The sequence below is a fragment of the Dipteris shenzhenensis genome, chromosome 3 (genome assembly GCF_047967505.1).
Source record: "Dipteris shenzhenensis isolate YYH24624 ecotype China chromosome 3, Dip_SZ_1.0, whole genome shotgun sequence".
Classification (NCBI taxonomy): domain Eukaryota; kingdom Viridiplantae; phylum Streptophyta; class Polypodiopsida; order Gleicheniales; family Dipteridaceae; genus Dipteris; species Dipteris shenzhenensis.
This window is the reverse complement of record NC_141598.1, coordinates 11870395-11895348: the sequence shown is the minus strand read 5'-3', so window position 1 is coordinate 11895348 and position 24954 is coordinate 11870395. Positions and strand designations below refer to the sequence as shown.

Here is a 24954-nt window from a genome sequence, read left to right as displayed (position 1 = left end):
TTCTTTTGTCGGGCGAAACGTCCTTTTCCACTTTTGAGTATTCTCGACTATCGGAGCGCGTGTATGCAGGCGTCTGAGGGCGCGTCTAAACGTGCGTCTACAGGCGCGTCTATTTGCGTGTCTGGCTTGCTACAGACACGCACAGACGCGGATATAGACGCTCAAATAGACGATCTGTTAAACGGAAGTTTAAACGAATTGTTAGATGCGCTTTTAGACGCGCTGTTAGACGGATGTTTGGACGGGCTGTTAAACGCGCTTTTTAACGCACTGTTAGACGGATGTTTTGACGGTCTGTTAGATGCGGTGATAGACGTGCTTTTACTTGAACTGTTAAACGCTCTGTTAGACGCGTTTATAGACGCGAAGATTAGACGGGTCTATAGACGCGCTCTGACAGAGCCTCTTTTTTTTTTTCCCCCCTTTCTTCTCAGCTCCCAAAGTAATAGATTTGTTTATTTTTTTCCAGTTTAACATGTGGGGAGGAAGTGCTTCTAGCTCACCTGATCCGCGTGAATCGATATGGAAGGATTTATATAATATTTTAGGGCAACCTCCTAGTCCTGCGGAGTTATACGGGTACATGACGGGTACCCTTAACACTCCCCAGGAGTCGGCAGTACAGACTCCGAGCCACCCCACACCGCCTGAGATCACCCCAGCGGAGTCTGCACAGCCGTCTTATGCCCCGTCTTATGCCCCTTCCCCCGTACCGTCTTATGCCCCTTCCCCCATGCCGTCTTATGTCCCTTCTGCCATCCCGTCTTATGCCCCTTCCCCCATGCCTTCAGGAGGTCCTTCTGCCTCAGCGAGCCGTCGACGTACTCCCTAGCCGTCGAGACTCGGTTCTCCAGCTACGAGTGGTCAGCGTAGTCCTGCGCAGTCCCCAGCTACAAGTGGCCAGCGTACGAGCTGGACACGACAGGGTGGCAAGCGTAGTAGTAGGGAGAGCGGTGGCGGATGCATGGCACAGTGCTTTGGGCCATGTGGCAGTGAGGCCGAGGATGATGATTCCGATGATTTAGACGTGCCTCTGGGTGATGGTACGATTTATTATGACATCACCCAGACAGGAGGCATCTTGATGGATGCGCGGGGGAAGGATGTAATGGCCTTCATGCGCTCTGTAATTGCTAACAATTACAGAGATTGCTTTATCCACTATAAAGACCACCCAAAGAGGTTGGCTGATGAGACCCTCGCTACTATTCGCTCTAGGTATCCTAACCCCCCCAATTGCCAGTTCACAGATAAATGGGCCAAGTCAAAGATTGTTACGATACTTAGCAATAAAAGATCTTCCCTTAAGAGGCAGGCACTAGCGGAGCTTGCCAGACTTGAGGCAGGTCAACCTCCAAGCGGCCCGCCCCACACCGCTTAGAAGCGTGAGTGGAAGAAGGCAATGAAGTCAGCGAGGGAGGAGCCCAGTCTGCAGCACGTGGAGGCACGGAGGATCCAGATGGAGGAGTATGGGAGCGCGCATTTTGGAGCAGGGGGTGTTGAATCATGGGAGGCCCAATTTGTAAGTATCGATCTCAAATTATATTGCTTATGTAGTTTATTAGGAGGTTGGTTGTTTCTTTGTACTAATCCCTCCACAAAGTGTATCGCGGTCATGCAGCTTGAGATCGTGGGCAGATACCCTACTCTAGTGGAGACAGCCTACCACCGCCACCATCGCAGAGGAGATACATGGAGGCACTTCTATGATGACGGGTTGATTACTGAGGAGCAGTATACCCGAGCGACTGGACATGCCCCCGAGGTATTTGAAAGTAATTAAATAATGCCAAAATTATAAGTAAAGATTTGATTTTTCATACATTGATATATGTTGTCCCTTGTTTACAGGGCGCCCCTGCACAAGACGACGAGGAAGACGAGGAAGGAGGTGCAGAAGGGAGCACAGAAGGCAGCTCATCAGGGAGCGTGGAAGGCAGCGAGGATTAGTCGTAGAAGTAGTGCTACTATTCTTTTTTGTACTTAAAGCCATTGGCTTGGCTTCGTGCCTCTTGTATATAGACTCCTCTTATTTTTTGTACTTGAAGCCACATGACATGGCTTAGCTTCCTTATTTTTTGTACTTGGAGCCACATGACGTGGCTTAGCTTCGTGCTATATGTATATACAAGCACTTTTTGAGCTTTCAATTTTATTGCGTTTTGGAGTTGTAATATTTTATTTGGAATTGTAATTAAAATGAGGTTGGCTATAAGAATTGAATTACAGAATGTGGATATGGGATTCTTGTAACTATATAGCATACACAACATACATAGTATTCTGTAAATTTTTTTTTAAAAAAAAGGCGCGTCTATCAGCGCGTTTACAAGCGCGTTTATATTCGCGTCTGTCTGTTCGATATGCGTTTATACGTGCGTCTATCAAAGCGTTTATTTGCACGTCTATTTACGCGTGTATGAGCGCGTCTATACGCGCGTAAGTCTGATATATAGACGCGCTAATAGACGTGGGTCTCCTGACACGCCCATAAGTTTTTTATTTAGTTCATGAAACGCGTCTGTGCGCGCGTCTATGGGTGCTTTGTCTTGTTGTGAAATGCTCCGGAGATATCCTGATTCGAAGCCTACTTGGAGAGAACACACTACCACTGTAATTAACAAGACACGAAATTTAATAAAGGACCTTGAGAGAATGTGAGGCTCAAAGGATGTCAAGGAAGAATGCAATATGTTTTGGCCAAATGTTCATAACGATTTGCGCCCAGCTCCAGTCTTTGAAAATGATTTTGTATCATTACTCCCACGTCCATATTGTGGACCGAAGAAGAGAGAGTTTATGCCACAAGTAGATATAGAGGTCGATTGTTTTGTTGTGGTTCGGCCATCGGATGATGAATATGAGAATGTGAAGTTTTGGGTTGCAAAAGTAGTTGATGTGCAAAGAGATGACCAAGGGAGAGCTACAACATTTACAGCGGTATGGTATGAGCCAAAGGGCAGGAAGGAGAATATGGATAACAACACATTATATACTAATTGTATATAATGAAGGAGTGGGTCCCAAATGATGAAGCAGTCTCTCAAGTTTCGACGGAGACAATCATAGTGTCTTGGCATTCAAGGGCAAAGAAATCAAAGAAGCACATGGGATATGAGGTAGAAGGAAAAATAAAAATACCACAGCAAACTATTTTGCATATACACGAATTTTTAAGGATGCTCACCATGGAGGAAGTAGAAGGAGACAGCACAAATGAAGAATGTCCATGATTAAAGCTTTGTATTGAAGTCCATTGATTCAGAAGGATTTTATTTGGGTACTAGGCAAGGAGCCAATCCAAGACAATTATAATCAGAGTCATCACCTCGTATGTCAAATGAGAGTCAAAATATGCACTGGATGTCACCCAAGGGTCAAGGCTTGCCAAGACAATAGGGAGTTAATGCAGATGGCACCTGGCAAGGGACTATCACATTGAGCAATAAGACACTGAGCAATAAGACAATGGGGAGTCAATGCACCCAAGGGGCAAGGCTTGGCAAGATAACTTGTGGGAGTTAATGCAGATGGCACCTGTATTTTGCACTGGATGTCACCCAAGGGTCAAGGCTTGGCAAGACAACAGGGAGTTAATGCAGATGGCACCTGGCAAGGGACTATCGCATTGAGCAATAAGACAATGGGGAGTCAATGCACCCAAGGGGCAAGGCTTGGCAAGACAAGCCTAGGTCAAATTATGTAGATGGCAACTGGCAAGGGACTGTCGTGACATTGAGCAATAAGACAATGGGGTGTCAAATTATGCAGATGGCACGAATTGAGGCTCTTTAAGAGCAACAATTTAAATTGTAAACATATGTTCAATCTATATCATTTTGGATATAAAGACTCTAGCTAAGAGCAACGTCTCTCAATGTAATCATATACATAAAGCTACAATTGCTATTATCCCTCTTTGGTCTTATGGCATCATGTCTTCTTTCTATTTATTAAAAGTTTTGTTAAATTTTGTGCATATTGCCGAGTGACAATGTTATTTTCATGAAATATTTAAGTCTCCTTTCATGGATTTATAAATTTATCACGTCAACGAAAAACGTCAAGGAAAAATATTTAAAATAATTAAATTAACAAATAACTTAGATATAGCTAGAATTTCTAATATAGGATTATTTCAAATTCTTGCATGTTGGTGCAAAAGTATAGATTGAAAAAACAATATTTGTATGTGAATATGATAGAGCCACAAAGTAAACTTTTGATTTAGGAAGGAAAAACGTCAAGGAAAAATATTAAAAATAATTAAATTAACAAATAACTTAGATATAGCTAGAATTTCTAATATAGGATTATTTCAAATTCTTGCATGTTGGTGCAAAAGTATAGATTGAAAAAACAATATTTTTATGTGAATATGACAGTGCCACAAAGTGAACTTTTGATTTGGGAAGAAACTTTTTAGAAAGTAAAATTTTGATTTGGAAAGGATATTTTCATAAAGTAAAGTTTTCATTTGGGAAGGATTTTTGGGCTTCGTCCAAAAACAACACAAAAAGTCCAAAATTAATGAAATAGGTGTTGCTAGTGTTGAGAAAGAGTCTAAAAAAATTTTCAAGACCTTGGCATTCTCGGGGGGGTCACTCATCATATGTAACCCTATCACGTGAGTTCAACAGAAGGATATTTTTTATTTCTAAAATTTACAGAAATAAATATACATAAGGGACTATTTAAAATAGTTTTGGGAAAAATTTACAGATTTGTATAGAAAAGGGGTACATTTTATTAATGAAAAATTTTACAGATAAGGGATTTTAAATATAGGCCTTCAAATGCACGTGATATAGAGGGTTTATACATAGTGACCCCCCTGAGTTGGCATTGGCTCAAGCCTTCATTTCCTTCGCATTGGCTCGACCCTTCATCAAGAAGGAATGGGAGGCTAGTGTTGAGAAAGAGTCTAGAAATAAATTCAAGACCTTTTGCATGAAAAAAGGGGGGAGAGTTCCCTTCAAGGATGTGATGCCTACTACAAGAAATAAGGATTTTTCCAAAGAGGGATTTATTTTGATTACTTGGTCCCAAGAAAAATTAGGCTTCATGTGGTTGTTTAAGCTAATATTTAGAGGTCCAAAATTTTAGAGCTTCAAATTTGATAAATTAGCCAAAAAATAAACATGGGCTTATTTTTAGAGCTTGAAATTTGACAAATTCCTCCTAAAATGATAATAGGGCTAATATTTATAACTCTCTGTGGGAAAAGAGTTCCCCATTTGACCTACACTTTCATAAGTGTATTCTCACCAAGGTTAATTTTTATCCTGCTTGGTCCCCTTCAAAATAAGTGTTTTAAGGTCTTCTTATAGCTATCACAAAGTTGAATATAATGTTGCCATGATGATGAAGGTTAGTTTTGTAAAGAGTTTGAAATGAAAATTGGGATTTTGTTCAATAGAATTCACTCCATTTGCTACAATAATTAACAAATTCAGATTCTTGGGTTTGTATATGGCAAGAATGTACTCTTGTTATTAAGTTTGGCGGCATTCATCTTCATTAAGCATACACTCCACTAGTTGTTTAGTTCTGAATGAATTTCGAATTCATGAATTATGACTCTATGGTTGATTTTATGCTTTGAATGGATGCACTGATATCAAAATACCATGTTTCTTCCATTTCATTCACATCGGTTAAAGTGCATGACTCCCAAGAGGCATCACATCTATAAATAAAAAATATGCAATCATGCTCAACAAAGTTGGCTGAAGAAGAATCTCTTCCTACATTGTGGACCGAACCAAAAATACCCATGCCATATTATTTCTTCATTAAATCCTTTGCAGGCCTTTTTGTGCACTCACTGATGTGATGACCTCGGTTCTTACAATAATGGAATTTACCTTTCTTGAAAGGCTTCCTAGCATCGAGCTAGCATCATGTTTATCTTTAGCACTAGCATATCAAGAAGTATTAACTATGACCAACATCATATTTGGATTGATATTCTTGCCCTTATCCAAGTTGCTGACAGTGAATGCTTCCCACTATAAGTATGCAATGACATATTCTTTCGATTCTGCCCCTCTTGTAAGGGTCCCCTAGCTCCTGAAATGTGATTTCGACCCCTCATCGAAAAATTGAGTCACGTATAGAAAGAATGATAGGATTTCAGTAAGACCCTAGTTTCTCTCTCTCTCTCTCTCTCTCTCTCTCTCTCTCTCTCTCTCTCTCTCTCTCTCTCCCTCCCTCCCTCCCTCTCGCTCTCTCTCTCTCCCTCTCTCTCTCTCTCTCATGGCTATTGGTCTACTACTTTATAGCATGAGTTAAAGAAAATTGGCAATATTTAGTACTCTTCCGTAGAATTGAAAATCTAGTGGCATTGGACTTTGCAACTCCCATGATAGAAGAATAATGATTAAGATACTAACCAACTATATTGTATAATGAGAGGGAGAGAGAGAGAGAGAGAGGGGTGGTGGTTGGGGGGAGGGGGGGGGGCCAGCGGGCACATTGTACCAACAAGGTACTAGCCTTATGGACTAATGCTAGGACATGTTTCCATCATTGTGGATGATGGCGACATATTCTTAGGTGCACCCCTTGGGCCCACACACCTATATATTTGGTTACAAACATTGAGCATTATCACCATTATAGGACGAAGGAGAAGAACATGTAAGTAGAATATTCATTATTCCTTAGCAAACAAATTTTGTTTCACAATAAGTTTTGCTCAATTTGAAACTTGCTTAAATATCTTGCAATGAAGGAAAGGGACTCTATGTTATTAGAGGATGTAAAAGATAATTGATACAAGGAAGTACAAGCGCTCGTCTATGTGAGGGTAATTTGGCTTTGTGCCCATTTGGAGAGAGAGAGAGAGAGAGAGTTATAAGACCTTGGTCAAGGGGCTATTGGGAAGCTCTATAAGGTTCCATGGATTCTCTTCTTGAAGAAGCTCATGGATGATTTGTTGGAGGTGAACGATCTCATGGAGGAGGCCATTGAGGACAAAGTTTAGGGCACCCAGGGAGAGGAAAATAGTACTATTAGAGGGGTCAAGTGTAAGGTCGACGTGGGGGAGGGTTGTGGATAGATTGTCGTATTCTTGAGTGGAGAGCATGTAGGTTGACTCCATTGAAGGAGAGTTGCAAGATGATGGGGAGTTGCCATGGGCTTCCAAGTTGTGCAGAGAGGGTGTTGTTTCTTGCTTTATGTTGATGGCTTGCTGAGTCGTGACCGCTAGGCGTGTGGTTTCTTGCACTACTACGTCGCTTGGCTGGGTGATGACTATAGGGATTGCTAGAGGCGGGGGAGGTGTTTCTTGGAGGGCACTTCCGACTTGTTGAGTGGTGACTCTTGGGACTGCAAGGGGGGGGGTTGTTTGGTGTCGGAGACCGTCGGCTTGCCGAGTGGTGACCACGAGGAGTGCTAGCGTGGCCGCCACTTGGGTGTGCATGGCCTGCACATGGTGGCGGAGCAGCGGATGCTCCTCTAGGGCCGCTAGCTGAAAGCCGAGGAGCTGAGCAAGCCTCCGCTCGGTCTCCATCAACCGGGCAAAAATAGGAGCGGAGAAGGGTGGCGCAGCGGAGAGGAGGTGGCCGGGCTCTTCGGCGGCCTCCTTGGCGAGTGCCACTTGGCGGCGCAAGGCGCTGCTCAGAGCCTTCTGAGCCGCCTCGATCTCGCCCGTTCGGCAACTAGGACAATACTCTGAGTCATCCATGCACAGAGCCTCAGCCAGGTTTGCAAGCGCCTCCAGGCCCCCGGCCACCTCCTCCCTCACCACCGCTGTCGCCCGCCGAGGAAACACCACCAACTCCACCACCACGAACGCCGCCATTCCCAGAAACGCCTCCACTATCCGTATCACTGTAAATTCTTCATCGCTTGAGTCTTTGCTTCCTCGCACAAGTATCACTATCGCCCCCGTCAACGCAGACATTGCTCCGGCGTACCCCAGCACCTTGCTCTGCCTTAGGCAGCTCGTGAATACCACCCAGGGAAGTAGCGCCACCAGCCTCACCACCTGCATGCTGTCATTCGTGGCCAGCACCACCAGTAGCCCGTAGATAGACCCCGACACCGTCCCCAAACACCTCAGCGTTGCCACCTTGAACGAACCCCCTCTCGCTGGTCCGGTGAATCCCAACGCTAAGGTTATGTCCGCCCAATATCCTTTTCTTGCGTTGAACCAGAAGCCCAGAAAGGCGCCTACTGCCATAGCTAGCGACACCTTGAATGATGTGATCAGTTGCTGAGAATCAGGCTGCAGCTTAAAGCTCACGAGATTGCGCGCTCGATGTGTCAGGCGTCTCCACCAAGGTTCCTTGTAACCATCTTGTTCTTGAGGACGGAGCTGAGCGGCGGTGCTGCATCTCTTACAAACGTTCTTGCCAGAAGTCGATTGCATCTGGAGCTGTGGGAGGACGCTACTGGGCTGTTCCGTCGGCTGCAAAGCTCCATGCTGTTCCGTCGATTTTGCCGAATGGCACAGGATGGCCTTAGTTTCATGCACGATGTTACTCAAGTTGAACAGGAAAAAGAGTGCAGCGGCTTGATCTTTTACGTATGGCGACTGTACCGGGTTGCCCAACACCTCATGTCCACCCTCCACTAACATTTCTCTGGTAACAGTGTCGCTACCCATGTATTTCTCGCCCATCACACCTTTTGTCGTGCCTCCCAATCTCTGCCTTGCATTTCTCAGCGCTTCATCCAAACAACATAATACTTCGTTTCCTTCGGCTATGATGATCTGTCTCTCGTTCGAGCATCTCCTCTTCTGGCTGCTTGAGTGCATCAATGCCAAGCACGTCCAATCCATGACGTATATCAAACAATCCTTCAGCAGGCGGTGTAGCAACTTTTCTGAGGGATGAGCCCTGTCCGATTGCAAGGCTAGCTCCATGCCTTCTAAACTCTTTCCAAGACGGGTGAAGCCTTTCGTCAGGTGCTGCAAGTCCTTCCAACCGCATGCAGCAAACCGCCCCGTTTCCCATCCCAGCTCACCCTGAACAACATTCAGATAACAGGCTACTTACTAAGGGACAAAATCCTATCGACAGCTCAAATTTATCGCTGTCAAGAGACTGCAATCAACTTCTAATGGATCGTCTAAGTATTAGCAAGTGTAATTAAGACAGCGTTGTGTAGCTACAGTGACTGCATGAACCTATTTCACAAATCAGAAGCATGCTCATGCAATGAAAGAAGGTTGTCACGTACGATACAACCATTCCAGTTTGCCAAAATTTCTCAATAGCCCGCCCTGTTAATATAATAATTCATTTCGTTATTTTTTAAATCGAAATAAAAAAATCTCAACAGCGTGAGGGAGGCGCGACTTGCCATACCTCTTTTGATGCGATTTCACCTTGAACGTTAGAGCCAATCTTCGCCAACGACTTGGCTTGAAAGCTCAATGCTGAGGCTCGTCCAGGATCGTTGGCACAAAAAGCGTCCACCATAACTTTCAACCGTTCGCAAATTATACGTGTACACACTTTCGCCTGTGAATGAACCTGCTTCCAATGTACAACCATATCATCCTTCAGTTAATATTAAGTTCGAATGATTAGGCTAGCTAGGCCTCAAAAAATCCAAAGACTCGACTGTGAGATAATCGTTAAATTCGTTGAGTTACGTGCTAGATATTGTCAGGCAAACCTACACATTCACTCGCCTTACATCTCAACTAATTGGAGCGCACACATCCTATGTCAGATAAATTCAGAACTTCTTTTAGAGAAACGGAGAGGGAGAGAGAGAGAGAGGAATGCAACTGCATGCCGAGAGAGAGAGCGACGGAACTGCAAGCAGAGGTAGCGGCAGCGCCCAACAGAGAAAGGCCATATGAATTATTTATTGGGGGCCATACTCATTCATGCAAAACTAACCTGAAAAATGGCCAGACGAGGAAAAGGCACCAGTAAGGCAAGCATGCCACAGGTCGCGCCCACGATAGTTGTTCCTGCCAGCCTCAACGGAAAGAACATTTCGTCCATCATTTGTCGTTGGTTTACTGCGGTAACGTAAATGATGCCACTGTGTGCTAGAGCAACTCGCTTTGCGAGTATATGTACTCTCTTTGGATACGCGATGAGGAAGGAGCTCAAAGAGATACAAGCAACAGCCAAACCTAGGGACATCTTCTCAGGTTTAAGAAGTTGCATCGCCAGCATCGTCATTCCCACTCCGAGAATCGTTCCCTTGATCACTCCAATGGTGTCTTGCAGAGCCTTGCCAAAAGTGGATTCTCCAACTACAGTCACAGCCATTACGTACGAAAAGATTGGAAATGTTACCCACTGGGCGTGCATGCTGCCTAGCTGCAATATCAGGCCTGCCATAAAACAAGCCCACCCTGTCCTGAAGGCCGCATTCAGCCTGGACAGCCAGAAGATCTTCTCGTGCCTTGAGCCCTTGGAACTTGTCAAACCCATACTTTCTGGTCCCTTTCTGTCGGAATGCATTGCAGGTTCAGCATCAGAACAACTGAATTCATTCATTCTCGCAGAGACAAGGCTGGTCTATGACACTCTATGTTGAGAAAGAAATTCTTATAGCATAACAAACTTCTGAGCGTAAAAACATAACTTACCCGAGACCTGCGGAGGTCACCTCCTAGGTTTCCTGAACGCCAATCTCCTCGAGGCAGCGACCTTTTTGTAATATAGACGACGACAACGGCGGCTGCTAGAGAGTCTCCTTTCTGGTTTTAATTCAATGATGCTCCTACGGTTAAGGGTCCAAATGAGAGAGAAGCAAGCGCTATAGATGTTGAAAGGCTGCTGATTTGCTTCAGCTATCGATCTGCATTTTATAGGCAAGGTGTGAAAAGCCAGGAACCGCTTGGGCATGTGTGGAGACACAGGTACAACGTTTTAGCACGGCCAGCAAGACGAAAGATGACAACTTTCTTTTTGTCCCTGTCCAAACTTTCTTTTTGTCCGTGTCCATGGAAAGCTGATGGCTATCTTCGCCTATAGAAGTACAGTTAGCGGCCTATGCTGCAGCTGAAAAATAGTGGTCGTTCTCTTCTGTGTGAAATATTGAGCTTCAAATATATTGATCATTCTCTTTTGTGTGAAATCCAGACTCGTGCATCTTTTTTTCTCTCAAGCTTTCCGTGCATCTTGCAAGTGTCTCTCTTCCAGATTCGAATTGAGTAATGTGTCCGTCACTGCTGAGCAGCTTCAACAATGGTTATTTAGGACAACAGCGGTGGCATTCACGGTTACAATGACCACGCCAATCCGTTTCGGGTCCCATGGACCACTAACTCATGAAGAGCACCGGGATCAAATCCAACTCAACTTATATTGCCAACAAGCGGCCGGATCCGGTTGCGTTGTCAATTCCGCATGTCAAGATACAATTTAACAAAAACTCCAGATCACACATGGACTCTCCCTCCTCCTGGAATTCCACACATGCACAGCGATTGCTGATGGGCAACGAAGTTAAGTCTTCAAGTAATTGTCACACGTCCCGTCAACAAGGACGATTTTTCCGCCTCTTTAGTGATCCACTAACGGTGACGAAGCGTACAAGTTGGTACAAATGTTCACAGAATATAGTGTCCTTAACAGATACAAAGATACAGAATCCTTCAAACTGAAATTTAAAAGGGTTTTATTGGATTTTGGCAGGTTTTAAGTAAAAATGTTTTAAAACCTTGTATTTTCAATTTTAAAGTTTAATTTCCAAAATTTGTCATTCACCCAACGTTAGACCTTGGTTTTTTGTGAAAACTATCTATCAACTTGTATAGAGCATTATTAAGATGCCATTGACTTGACATTATACATATCAACTTGTGTAGAGCATTATTAAGATGCCATTCACTTGACATTATGCATATCAGGATGCCATTTGCAGAAATTAGAAGGGTTGAGCCATTAATGTATACATTTTGCAACTTCAATTTGAAGTCGACAAATTTTCAATGCTCTCCAAAGTCCTTATGACACAATAGCACTTTTGTGGGAAATGGGAAATTTAGTCAATGCCAACATGGATGTGGTCCCCCACTTTTTTTCTCATTTTAATTGGAGAGCTCCTGAGGTCATTGGTTTTGTAGGAAAAAAGATTTTGAAAGCATTCAAGCAGGATTCAAGCATTGAAAATGTAGTAAAATCCACATTTTCACCAAACATTATGACGTGGGAGAAACTATTTCCCCACTACGTCATTAGGGCTTGAGGTTTCAAGTTATTTTATTTGAATGCATATGGTGTGCAAGTTCTAGGATTTAGTTGCCATAGATATGGTTGAGCATTATCTGGTGCACATGTGTAGCTTCAAATCATACCATAATATCTAGAGCCCCAAACAAGTTTACTTAAGGCCTTATGACATTTTGGTAGTTTTGCAGAAAATGGAAAATCTGATGCCAAGGTGGCATGTGGTCACTTACCTATTTTTTCCATTTTTTTCTTAAAAACCTAGTCAGGTGATTTTGGGGGAAAAAAGACTTTAATTGTGCAATTGCAACCTTCAAATAAGAGTTAAAATGGACATAAATTCAGCATTTTCAGAAAACATCATGATATTTAACATGGAAATTTACTTTTTCCATTAAAAACCTATTTCTCACCATGTTATTAGGGATTTATTGTGGCATTGTTTAAGATTTCTACTACAAATGCATCACAATGTAGAATGACTTCTATCAAAATATTCCATTATGGAGCTTCAAGAGTCAAATGGGATAGAATTTGAGGAGGAATATAGTGAACATGCAAGGCTTAATTTTACGAAGATAAGATTCTAGAATTGTCTTTATAGTGGAATCACTTTAGAGGATGCCCACACACATGCTAATGTTGCTTGTATGTTAATATTAGGACTCGTTTCTCACCTTCCCATGACTATGCAATGTGTGCTGAATGGTTCTATTTGAGGGTTTACCATCATAGTGCTATAATGCTAACAAATTTTGATTTGTTGGAGACTTATGATTGGATGAAATAAACTTGTAGCATCCCTATTAGGTGCCATCAAGTCCATAGTTTAACAAAGCCTCCATGTGGTGCACACTTCTTCAATGGTAGCTTTGACATTGCATCATTGGAATTTTAACCACGGGAGTAGCATGGGAAGTTCCTCCAAGTAATTTGTAAGCACAAATATTAAAAAAAGCATCCAAACATCAATAAATATAGCTAATTGCCTACCATTTGTGTTAGATTTGAAAATGGTCCATCATATTATTAAATAAATGTTAATTATTTGTTGCAAAAAATGTGAATTTAAGCATCCAAAAATAATTGAAATCAAGTTTTCCCCCCAGGTTATCTTAGTACCTTTAGCTACTTATGATATTAAGTCATCGACTTTTCATTACAAGTGAAGTGTGGTAAGGCCCTTAAAAATTCCCATAAATGTTCTCAAGAAATATATATGAAGATGAGACTTTCATGAAATTGAAGTAAAAGGGATAATGGGATTTCCTGTAGCGGTCTTCTTCATTCATTTGTAGGTAAAATATGAAGATTTATATCAACATTTCAATAATAAGAACTACAAGATAGCCAACAATCTCCAATAGATATTTCAATGGAGTTGGCATGAAGAATAAATATTTTTATCAATGGGAGCATGAATATTTTCATTGGTAAAAGGCTTGGTAAAAATTTCCTAGTATGGCCAATGCTTTTTACACACAATTTTCAAGGGATATAAATGGTTTGATTTAATTTTGTGTTTTGAATTAGTTTATCCTATTTTTAAAATGCAAATCATTCAAAAAAATCCTCAATGAAAGGTGAGATTGGGTGTAAAAGGGACAAGTCGCAACAACAAACAAAGAACTTCTACAACTATCCACTTGAGTCTTGACTACTACAAGTGACAGAAAATCCCAAGCAAAGAAAAGAGGATGACCCCAAGGGCTAATTCTTGGGGGGGTCACTCATAAATATTTAAGTCTAGCTCGTGGTTTCAATAGAAGGGATTTTAAAAATCCCTTCCTTACACATTTTTCACGGACAGAAGGGTATTATAAAAATGGGAAATTCATAGGTTGAATAGAAAAAGGGTGTGATTTATTCATTATAAATTTATAGATAAGGGATTTTACAAATAGGCCTTGAATGCACGTGATATATAGGTTTTTACATAGTGACCCCTCTTGAGGGCAAAGGCGGTGTGGTATGACTATGACATCAACATCAACAATTGAGAGAGAGAGAGAGAGAGAGAGAGATAGAGAGAGAGCGGCATCCCGAAGATCAGGCGGAGCTCCTAAAGAGCTTCTTGGCCACATGATGAACTGCAAAAAAGAAGAGAAGAAGATTTCCATCATGCATGCCCTCTTTCCATCATGCATCAATCCCGTGATTTCCATCATGCATGCCCTCTTTCCATCATGCATGCAATCCGGTGATTTCCATCATGCATGCCTTCTTTCCATCATGCGTGCAATCCCATGATTTCCATCATGCATGCACTCTTTCCATCATGCATGCCCTCTTTCTTTATCCCGCCCTCATGCAATCACTTATTTCCATGTCATTCACACAATCCCTTATTTCCTCACGAATGCTTAAGGCATTGAAAATTCGACTTAAACATAAATGTAAGGGAAAGGAGAAAGGAAAGAGAAAGTGTTAGATATGCTCAATGCCCCACCCTCCTGGTAACCAGTAGTGGTCCAAGGTGCTCAAGTTGTAAGGCCCCCATATGAGGAGAAACCATGTGTGATCCCAGGACACTTGACGGTATGAAGAGAGTGGGAGAGAAGGAAGGAGTCTCACTTGCAACTTTCTCACATACACAATGGGGGAATACACACAAAGGTGGAGGCTAAAAACAGTTTTCCTCTTCTTAGTTGTGAAAGCCAAAAGAACTCTAAGTACAAAAGAATAGGCGAACCCTATATGTGGGTCTCAAACCAAACTCAGCTAACTAAGGTGGCATACTAACTGAGCCACTAACTAGAGTACAAAAAGATAGATGTCATCCAGCTATTATTCATGGATGGTGTACCAACCGCATCCATTTCTTCATCCATGGCTTTCTTCCATTTTTCTTTTCCCATGGCTTGCTAAAAAGAAGTGGGTTCTGGTTCATGTATCACTTTGACCATATAGGCATAGTGAATGGCTGTAGATCCATCATATTTCAGCCTATCCACAAGATACCTAGCTTTGGTAGACCTGTGCAAAATAGGCTCACTACTAGGTGCTCTCAAAACATCCCTTGTCTTCCTTACTCTAGGTGTAACAATAGAAGGAATACCCAACTCATCATCAAGGCTCTATTCTGAGCCACTGGATTCACCATCCACATAAGAGTGACTTGCATTCACATTAACCATGGGCTAATCTACTTTCTCTTTTCCTTTTCGTGATACTTGCATACCACTATCTACATTGCTTTGAGGAACTCCTCCTGATCTCAAGCTGCCTGTCCATGGCGAAGTATGTGAACCACTGCTAGAGGACACTACAGGTCCACTAATATTTTGTGATTGCTGCTGTGAATTCTGTATAGCATTACCATTTTGTGCATCTACATCATCAATCACATTTATTGGTTTATACCAGCTGCTCATCTCATCAAAAACAACATCTCTGCTTACTGTAAACTTACAAGTAGAAGGGTTATAGCATCTATACCCTTTCTACTACAGAGAATAACAAATAAAGATGTACTTCTTAGCTTTTGGATCCAACTTGGATCTCAACTCATCTAGCACATGAACATATGCAATGCAAGCAAAAATATCTGGTTTCCTACCAGTATACCTCTCCTCTGGCGTCATGCCATGTATTGCTACAGTGGGAGTCCTGTTCATTATGTAGACTACTATAGCAACTGCTTCAGCCCAATAATAATCTAGCAGGTCTTTTTCGTTGAGCATGGCACGAGATACCTCTTCAATATGCCTGTTTTTCCTTTCTGCAAGTCCAGTTTGCTGTGGGGTATGACTGCATGAATATTGCTGCTTTATGCCATGCTCCTGTAGGAAACTTGCAAACTCATTTGAGAGATACTCTCCCCCTCCATCTGACCTTAGGAATTTTATTTGCAGGCCTATTTGTTTTTCAACCATAGCTCTAAAAGCTTTGAAATGCCCAAACACTTCACTTTTCTTTTTCATAAAATACACCCAAACTTTTCTACTATAGTCATCAATAAAAGTGACAAAATAATGACAGCCTCCAATAGATGCAGCTTTAGTAGTCCACACATTAGAGTGGATGAATTCCAATGGCCTCTTACTTTCTTGAACATGTTTAGGAAATGGTTTCCTTGCCTGTTTTCCAAATTGACTGGCTTCACATACCTTATGCATTTTTGCAACCTTGAACTTAGGCAATCCTGCAATAATATTTTGGGCCTACGTTAATTTAAGTCACTGTACATTAACATGACCAATGCATTTATGCCAAATATCAATATCTACAACTACACCGGTCCCATGTGCAAACATTTCTACACTCAATTCAGGCATGTCTGCATCCAATGAAATCATCCTGCCCTTCTTCTTCCCTTTTGCTATCAAGCAACCTTTATTTTTCATATCATCAACAAAGCATCCATGAGGATTAAATATGACCTGCAAGCCCTACTCAACCATTTGACCAATAGAACTAGGTTCTTGGTGATATTCGGGACATGAAATACATTAGACAAGTATTTATTTTTTCCATCCTGCATAGACAAAGGAATTTTACCAATCTGCACAATAGGATGTGCAGTATCATCACCAGTCTCCACAAATATTGGTCTTTCCATTTTCCTTGCATCCTGCATCCATTCTGCATGACCTATCATGTGGTTTGATGCACCCGAGTCAACATACCACAGATCATTGCTTTCTTCTACACTTGTCACAGAATTGGTCATGTGCTGCACCATAAACAGATTCTCATTTCTGTCATCACCCTGTTTACTAGAGGATGCATAATTGCCTTGCTACAATTTTCTAGTCATGATGTCATTCTACTTTTTATAGCAATCTTTAACCATATGACCCATTTTACCACAATAGTAGCATTCAACATTGTTGTTTGCATTTTGGCCTCTCTGCCATCCACCACGACCTCTTTGGCTCCCCTTACCTCTAAAGTTACCATTTCCTCCTCCATAGGGCTAGTTTTCTTGATTTTGCTGCATATTCTAATTTCTGCCATGGCCTCCAAATCGGCCTACTCTACCTTTGCCTCTACCTCTTCCAGCATTTGAGTAGAAAACTTCTTTTGAAGTTCCTCCTGAAGAAGATGCACCACCATTTCTCTGCTTTTCAGAAATTAGAAGAGCAATCAACTCCTCAAAATCAGGAAAATTCTCACGGATGGCAATGGATGTCCGGAATTGTGCATAATCCTTTCCTAGACCATTCAAGGTCATAGAAACTAAATCATCATCTTCCACTGGTGACCCAATAGAAGCAAGTGCATCTACAATCTTCTTCACCTTCATGTGGTAGTCATTGATGCTCATATTTTCTCTCTGTACATTATGCAACTCCTGCTTGAGCTGCATTTTCTTGGCTTGCGTATTTGTGCTATACATTTTTGTCAAAGTATCCCATGCCTCCTTCGGCGTGCTTGCATCCTGAATATGCACAATCATAGAATCTAAAATACTGATAGATAGCCAGTACATAACTTTTTTGTCTCTCATGCCAACCTTTAAATGCCTATAACTCCTGTTGATTGGGAACATTAGGAATAACTGGTTCTTGTTCAGCTCCAGTAATGAACTCCCAATAGCCTTTTCCATGAAGGAAGTTCATCATTCTAAGCTTCCATGCTTGGAAGTTGTTCTTGTCAAGCTTTTCAGTGACAATCTATGAAAGAGAATCAGACGCCATTACAAAACATTGCAAAATATTCTATCACTGCAAAAAAACAAAACTTCTGCCTCACAAGGGCAAATCTGCAAAAGTGACGAGAGTGGTATTTGACCACACAGTCACTTCCTAGTGACGATTATGCATCAACAGGCAATAAGAATGATTCTGTCACTCCAAATATCTCTGCGCACATGCATATGATGTAATTTCTACGATAACTTTTCACCGACCTGCAGAACAGTGTTTGCACAGCAAAAACAGGGCACTCTCCTGAGTGCCTACGGAAAACTTCTGCCGAAATGGCCTCGAATCAAAATAATAATTTCACCGAGGGCTTTGCCCTCATGTAGCACATACTACCCTCTCACCACACCACGAAGGGCATCCCAATCTAAGACAGTGCACTCTTGCACTTTCTGGCTGTGCTACCTGTAGAGATTTGCTCCCAAACTTGAAAAAAAAAGGAAAGCAACACTGATCCTCTTACTAGGACACCACGAACTTGTTTTCTTTCTTGATGTCCTTATCACGAACCAATCTTTGATACCATGTGAAGAGAGTGGGAGAGAAGGAAGGAGTCTCACTTACAACTTTCTCACATACACAATGGGGGAATATGCACAAAGGTGGAGAATGAAAATAGTTTTCCTCTTCTTAGTTGTGAAAGCCAAAAGAACTCTAAGTACAAAAGAATAGGTGAAACCTATATGTGGGTCTCAAACCAAACTCAGCTAACTAAGGTGGCATACTAACTGAGCCACTAACTAGAGTACATAAAGATAGCTGTCATCTAGCTATTATTCATGGGCGGTGTACCAACTGCATCTGTAGCTAACAAGTCGGTGACATAAATGCACAATAGTCACCCTGGCATATCATGAGTGGAGCTCGGTATCTCAACAGATGGATCCTGACCTACATGTCAAATGAGGTCTATCAATGAGACTCTTGATGGTAGAAAGGTGATTGTGTGGGAGCCCCTTATTCTTGCTGGGGCCTTACAACTTGAGTTGGGGGGTCCCAGGGGGGCCAGCGGCCCCCTAGTGGGGGTTTGGGGGCGATGAGAGCCCCTGAGGCAATGGTATATGGAATATTTCTTGAATATTTCATAGATGACTAGTTGGTTCCACCAACTAGGTTGACTAGTCAGCTCCACCGACTAGGTTGACTAGTCAGCTCCACCGACTACGTTGATCCAACTACTGCCCTCATAGCTATAAAGAGGTGACCTCCCTAGTCCATTGTATCATATCAGTTTAGATCAAATTAGATCTTCCAGCGAGTAGCTCTTCACCTAGTATCTATCTAGATCGCCATCTAAGCTCCACTGTGGGAGCACACGGGTGGATGAAGCGATCAATTGTACTACATTAGTATTGAAGGAAAATTTTGTTCCTCTCTAGTTTATTGTGTACTCTCTATTCTTTGTTTAGTTTCTGTTCCACTGTGCCATGTAATTTAACAGAAGGCAGGCTAGGAGAAAGGGGAAGGGGAAGGGGAAGGGGAAAGGAGAAGGGAAAGGGGAAAGGTAAGGGGAAGGGCTGTAATGCATGTTTGGAATTGTCTCTTGGGATGCATTTATAGATGCAGGAAACAGCGCATTTGTAGGCACAGCTACTTGTTTTTCTTAAAAAATTGACGCACTGTTAGACGCGTCTATAGACACGCTCTGACAGACTCTTTTCAAGAAGGTGAAAAGGACATGCGCTCAACCCCAAAAAGAACAACAGTACAAAAACGTCCTTTCCTTGCATATGACAAAGGATGAATCCAAAGAGAACAACTTTTAGAGAAGACCAACCACCAAGAGACTTACCTTGGATAAAGGTATGGAAGCTTCTTGTCTTTCTTCAAAGCTGCCTCTCCTTCTTCTCTTCCTTGTTCACCCTCTTCTCTTGTATGCCTAGGGATGAGTGTGTATGCCTGGAGATGAGTGGGTGCTTGGAGATGAGTGTGGATGCTTGGAGCTATGTGTGTTAAAAGGAAAGCAAGGGGTGCTAAAAGTATTGAAAGGAAAGAAAGTGCACTAAAAGTAGGTTTAAAAACCAGTTCGCAGTCTAAAAGTGCATCTATCAGCATGTCTACACTATGTTTTAGATGGTCCTATAGCAGCGTTCCACAGTACAGATGCGCTTATAGATCTGCGTTATAGAGTTTTCTCATTAAATACTCAAGAACACATTTTTTGGGTTGTTTACCTAAAGGATGTCTTCATCTTCAACAAGTAGCACCAGTGAGGATGAATCCCTCCGTATCCGCCATCACGAAATGTGGTTGGAGCAAAAAATCAAATGTATGTGTGATCATGTCAAGGAAACATGTATTGTGCATGTAGAATTACACTCAATCACATCTCAAAGTACAGATAATGGGATAAGATCGTATCCCGGGTAAGTGTTAAAGCATTGAGATTGATTGAGATACATATGGGTGTTCATGTGTTTGATATATGATCCTTTTTTAATTTGATACAGGATGCAGTGCCACACCCGCATATGTTGCCCTATGCTCATCGTGAGGAGGCGAAGCATCGATGATATGCGGTGGGACCTTCAGGAGGGACCGTTATGGATGCATGGAGTGATGGTGATAGTAGCTCTCCACGATTACCTCATGAGGCCATGGAGGAGGAGGTGTTTGATGATATGGTGTGGGATTTATTTGTCCATTAGTCCTCAGGTAGGGATGATAGCATGGAGCAGGACGGTCTTTTTACTGCAACATCGACACCACTATTTGAGGGGTGCACATTATCTGTTCTACGTTCCTCCCTTGAGTTACTAAAATTGTAGACCATCCTGCGTGGAAGCATATTGAAGACACATGGCCAATGTTTGGAAAGCAGTGATGCACATTTATCAGCCTACAACAAAATTTTACTCTTTGTATTCTCTCTCGTGCGCTAATAAAGGCATATAAATATGCATCTAAAAGACATTGTAGATGTGCTATTAGATGCATTAATAACCACACTATTAGATGCACTAATAGATGTGCTAATAGACTACATGCCCGTATTTTCACTATTCTATCTACACCTATAGACATGCCCGCTATTTTGCATGTTTATCAGGCACGTCTATAGTTGATTTGTCTTGTTGTGCATGTAAGATATTATTTAAAGAATATGATGTTTTTCACTTGTATTCAATTTATCCTAGCAAAACTGACATGCTAGTTTTTTGCTGTAGTAGAAGGTTGTGGGTGGGATGGCTTAATTTTATTCTCTCTAGGTGTGAGCCTATAATGCATGGCTTAGTTTCCCAAGTCACATCAAAATAATTGGAAACAGAGATTTACATGAGATTTAAATCAACCATTTTAAAGTGTAGTTTTAAAACATTTAAACATTTTGGTCGACAACAAAATTTGGCTATTTAAACGACCCCAATAGTGAATTTTTCTCGCCAGTGGTAGCATCTACTTATTGTGCAGAATACTATGCCATCGTGTGGTATTTTTAATACTTTGCAGTACTTTACTAACACCATGTGGTAATATAGGGTTATCGCATAGTATTTTAATGTTAGCACATGCTACATAATACACACACACACATCCCATACCATAGTTCTTCATGGCTTTCTAAGAATTAGGTGCTCCAAGATCAATTTTCCATGACTCTCAAAGAAAATAAAAAACAACAAAAAGGATATTCAAGAAGTAAAGGGTAATGTGAGTTTTTTGAATTATCTTGTATTGATTGTGTAGCTTGCTTTTGCTAGCTTTGATCAACTTATACAACGGTAAAAATTGTCTTTAGTTTAATACTTTTAGTTACTAGAGAAATTTATGTTTAATAATTTAGATATAAGATGTTTTACTCTAATGTTTCGATAATGGAGTTAGTAAAAGCTATAAAGTTTGATTTTGTAGTAGGTGATAATAGATAGGTGCATACAATTTTTTTATTTCGATTATAGTGTTGAATCTTTTACTAGTTCATAGTTGCATATAATGTTTTCTAAAAACTAGTTTTTAGAATTGAATCTTAATAGTATCATACTATTATTTAATTTGAAATGATTTTATAGATATAGCAATATTTATTTCTATATATTACAAATTTTAATTTTGTGATATATTAATCTATTATATATAATAATTTATTTTATAATGTTATAAATGATATTAATTTATCATATGTAATAATAATCAGCACTCTAATTTAGAAAATATATATGTACCGGTTGGGAGGTCTCACATATGAATGTAATATATATATATATATATATTTGTAATGTAAGAGATGTAATATTATATTCAACTTAAATGAGTTGTGAGACTCACTTATGATGGCCTTGATTAGCTCATTCATAGTCTAGCTGATTGTGTTGCTTGTGTATGTTGGCCTTCATCAAGCTACAAATTATTTGCGCTCAGAGTCTCGATTAGGTAGATGGGCAAAAGTGGTCATACAAGCATTACACAATGTTTGTGGAAGAAATAAAACCTTGTGTTGTGCTTTGATCCATTACAAGGATGCAAAAGAGGGTTAACAGGGATCTCTATTGACTTGTTGATATAGCAAGAAAGGAGATAATACTTGAAAGCACAAGTCCATCACTACAAGTGTCAAAGGCCATGATGCATAGCTAGTTCACAAGTGAGAGTTATGGGTGATGGATAATTTGCTCCAAATAGGACGAGAGTGATACATAGATTCTCCTTATACATAGAATACATGAACAAAGTGAACAAAATAGAGAAAGTAAAAAATGCTTAAAAATGTGAATGCACATGTTGCTAGCTAATAATAGTGTGTGTGATATACCAAACAAAGCATGATGTTGGAATGACTATAATGCAAATATATGATAGTCAAAAAAGAGTGAGATGGAAAAAAGGTGACCCATCATCCCACACTATTTTGGGTAGATTACTACATCTTTAATCATCTAATTATGTTGAGAGGAGATAAGATTATTGGATACTCTCTCTCTCTCTCTCTCTCTCTCTCTCTCTCTCTCTCTCTCTCCCCCCCCCCTCTTTCCCTCTCTCCCCCCTAGCTTACATGGAATGTATGATGTAAGTATTGCTAGCTACATGACTAGTGTTTGTAAAGTACCAACATCTGTTAACCATACATGATGTTGCAAATGATTATAGTGGAGATGGATATTTATGTGGGACATGGTCTCTCTCTCTCTCTCTCTCTCTCTCTCTCTCTCTCTCTCTCTCTCTCTCTTTTCTATTAGGGCAAGGTGATCAAGGTTGGAAATTGCAAGCCATGTACTCGGCCTTGACTGATCAAACACAAACTAAAAAGAGACTAAAAAATCTAAGTTCTATTTGGTAGTTAGGTGTGGAGATCAAGACCAACAATGGTAAGCCATAGTACATCTAGCCCTAGCTGACAAATACAAATAGAAAATACATTCTTGTCAATCAAGGTTAGATGATCAAGCCCAAAAATTACAAGCCACACCGGGGCCTAACCAAAAACAAAAAAGAACCTTGAAGCCAAATGCTCACCAAAAACAGCTAATAAAGCAAGCAACAAATGGTGAACTATGAACAATAAGTGGTAAACTAGTGGCAGGGGCCCATTTTAATAGTGCCATGCCAAAATACCACACTAAAAATTTAATTTAATTCATGATTATATAACCAATGACATGTCCACATTGCACCACATGTCAAACAAGCATCCATATAGTACATTGCATGGTATATATAGCTTACTATGCTACTTATTTATTAAACAAAGTAACATTACTAAGTGGTATATATAGCCTACATTGTGTGGTATATATAGCTATGTGGTGTATTTAATAAATGGTATGGTAAACCAACATTACTAAAAGGTATTAACAATAAACCGCACGATAAGTTTGTAGCACCACGTAGTAGCATAATCACATGGTAAGTTCGTAGCACCATGTAGTAGCTTCCCATTCAACCAGTTTCATGTATTGAATCCCTAAAAATGTGATTTTGGATGTTTTGAACCTTTTTAATTCAAGAAAAATATTCTTTAAACTTAAAAAACAAACTCTAATTGCAAGGTATTAATCAAGGGCATTTAAAAATCAGAGTGTTTGAAATTACAAACATTCATTAGAAAGGTAAATGTGAGCATCAAGTGCATCAAAATGCTATTCCCTAGGAACTAGAAAATGAGGTAGATGGAGTAAATAGTGGATATTGATTCCAAAAACTTCTATACATTTCCATTTAGCTTTTCTTTGGATCATGACAACGATATAGTGGGATAATTGTTGTCAGATTCTTGAGAATAGTGCTCCATAGAATGCCAATGTGATGAGAATTCATAGTAGAAAGAACACAAGATAATTTAAGGATATCCCTATATGCAAATAGATGGGAGGCAAATATTTTTCACCATGTGGAAGGAACATTTAGAAGACTCCTACTTTATGGTCTAATAATGGGGCTATCATTTAGATTTACAAGCGATTAGAATGTGAACTAAATATCCTTTTTAAAGAGCCATTGTTGTTAATATTTTTCATTCCTAAGTTCTAAGTTTTTGTCACCTACAAATATGTTTGTTATGGTTATCGCAAATTGATAATAGATATAGCACGTTTATAGCATAGGACCTTGAGTCATATTTTGGTTTGAGGTGTAGGCCATTCAAGCATGGAAATTTAAGGATATCCCTATATGCAAATAGATAGGAGGAAAATATTTTTCACCATGTGGAAGGAACATTTAGAAGACTCCTACTTTATGGTCTAATAATGGGGCTATCATTTAGATTTACAAGCAATTAGAGTGTGAACTAAATATTCTACTTAAAGAGCCTTTGTTGTTAATATTTTTCATTCCTAAGTTCTACGTTTTTGTCACCTACAAATATGTTTGTTATGGTTATCACAAATTAATCATAGATATAGCACGTTTATAGCATAGGACCTTGAGTCATATTTTGGGTTGAGGTGTAGGCCATTCAAGCATGGAAAGCAATTCTTATATTAGGTGAATAAAAACTGTGGCTTGTGGAGGTTGATGGAAGTTTTCACCTTCATATTGAGTGTTTATGAGTGAGAAGGAACTAGAAGATTTAGGGAAATGAATAGAGTTCACATAATTTTGATAATGGGGATATCTAATCTCCTTCATGAATCAACTAGGGGTTATAAGGGTTGCAAAGTCTACCCTAGGAGTTTAAGGGTTGCAAGGGTAGAGAGGTGTCAATATGCTTGGGTGGA

The 24954-nt window shown here is 40.6% G+C and overlaps 1 protein-coding gene across 1 annotated transcript; it reads right to left on the bottom strand.

The window, feature by feature from the left end:
* Nucleotides 1-6856: 6856 nt before the first annotated feature.
* On the bottom strand, nt 6857-10475 carry LOC147903361 (uncharacterized). Its single transcript, XM_087371428.1, has 3 exons — nt 9864-10475; nt 9321-9488; nt 6857-8977 (listed from the first exon to the last, which is right to left on the bottom strand). The coding sequence occupies exons 1-3, from the start codon at nt 10473-10475 to the stop codon at nt 6857-6859; spliced, it is 2901 nt and encodes a 966-aa protein (XP_087227554.1).
* Between the last annotated feature and the right edge of the window lie 14479 nt (nt 10476-24954).

Bases quoted from the DNA above. Each gene is read 5' to 3' on its own strand.
- LOC147903361 (XM_087371428.1), bottom strand. From the start codon at position 10,475: ATGAATGAATTCAGTTGTTCTGATGCTGAACCTGCAATGCATTCCGAC. The intron at 9,489-9,863 runs GTTAGTTTTGCA...CATTGGAAGCAG, and splicing joins CTCGTCTGGCCATTTTTCAG to GTTCATTCACAGGCGAAAGT. The intron at 8,978-9,320 runs GTATGGCAAGTC...AATGTTGTTCAG, and splicing joins GTGAAATCGCATCAAAAGAG to GGTGAGCTGGGATGGGAAAC.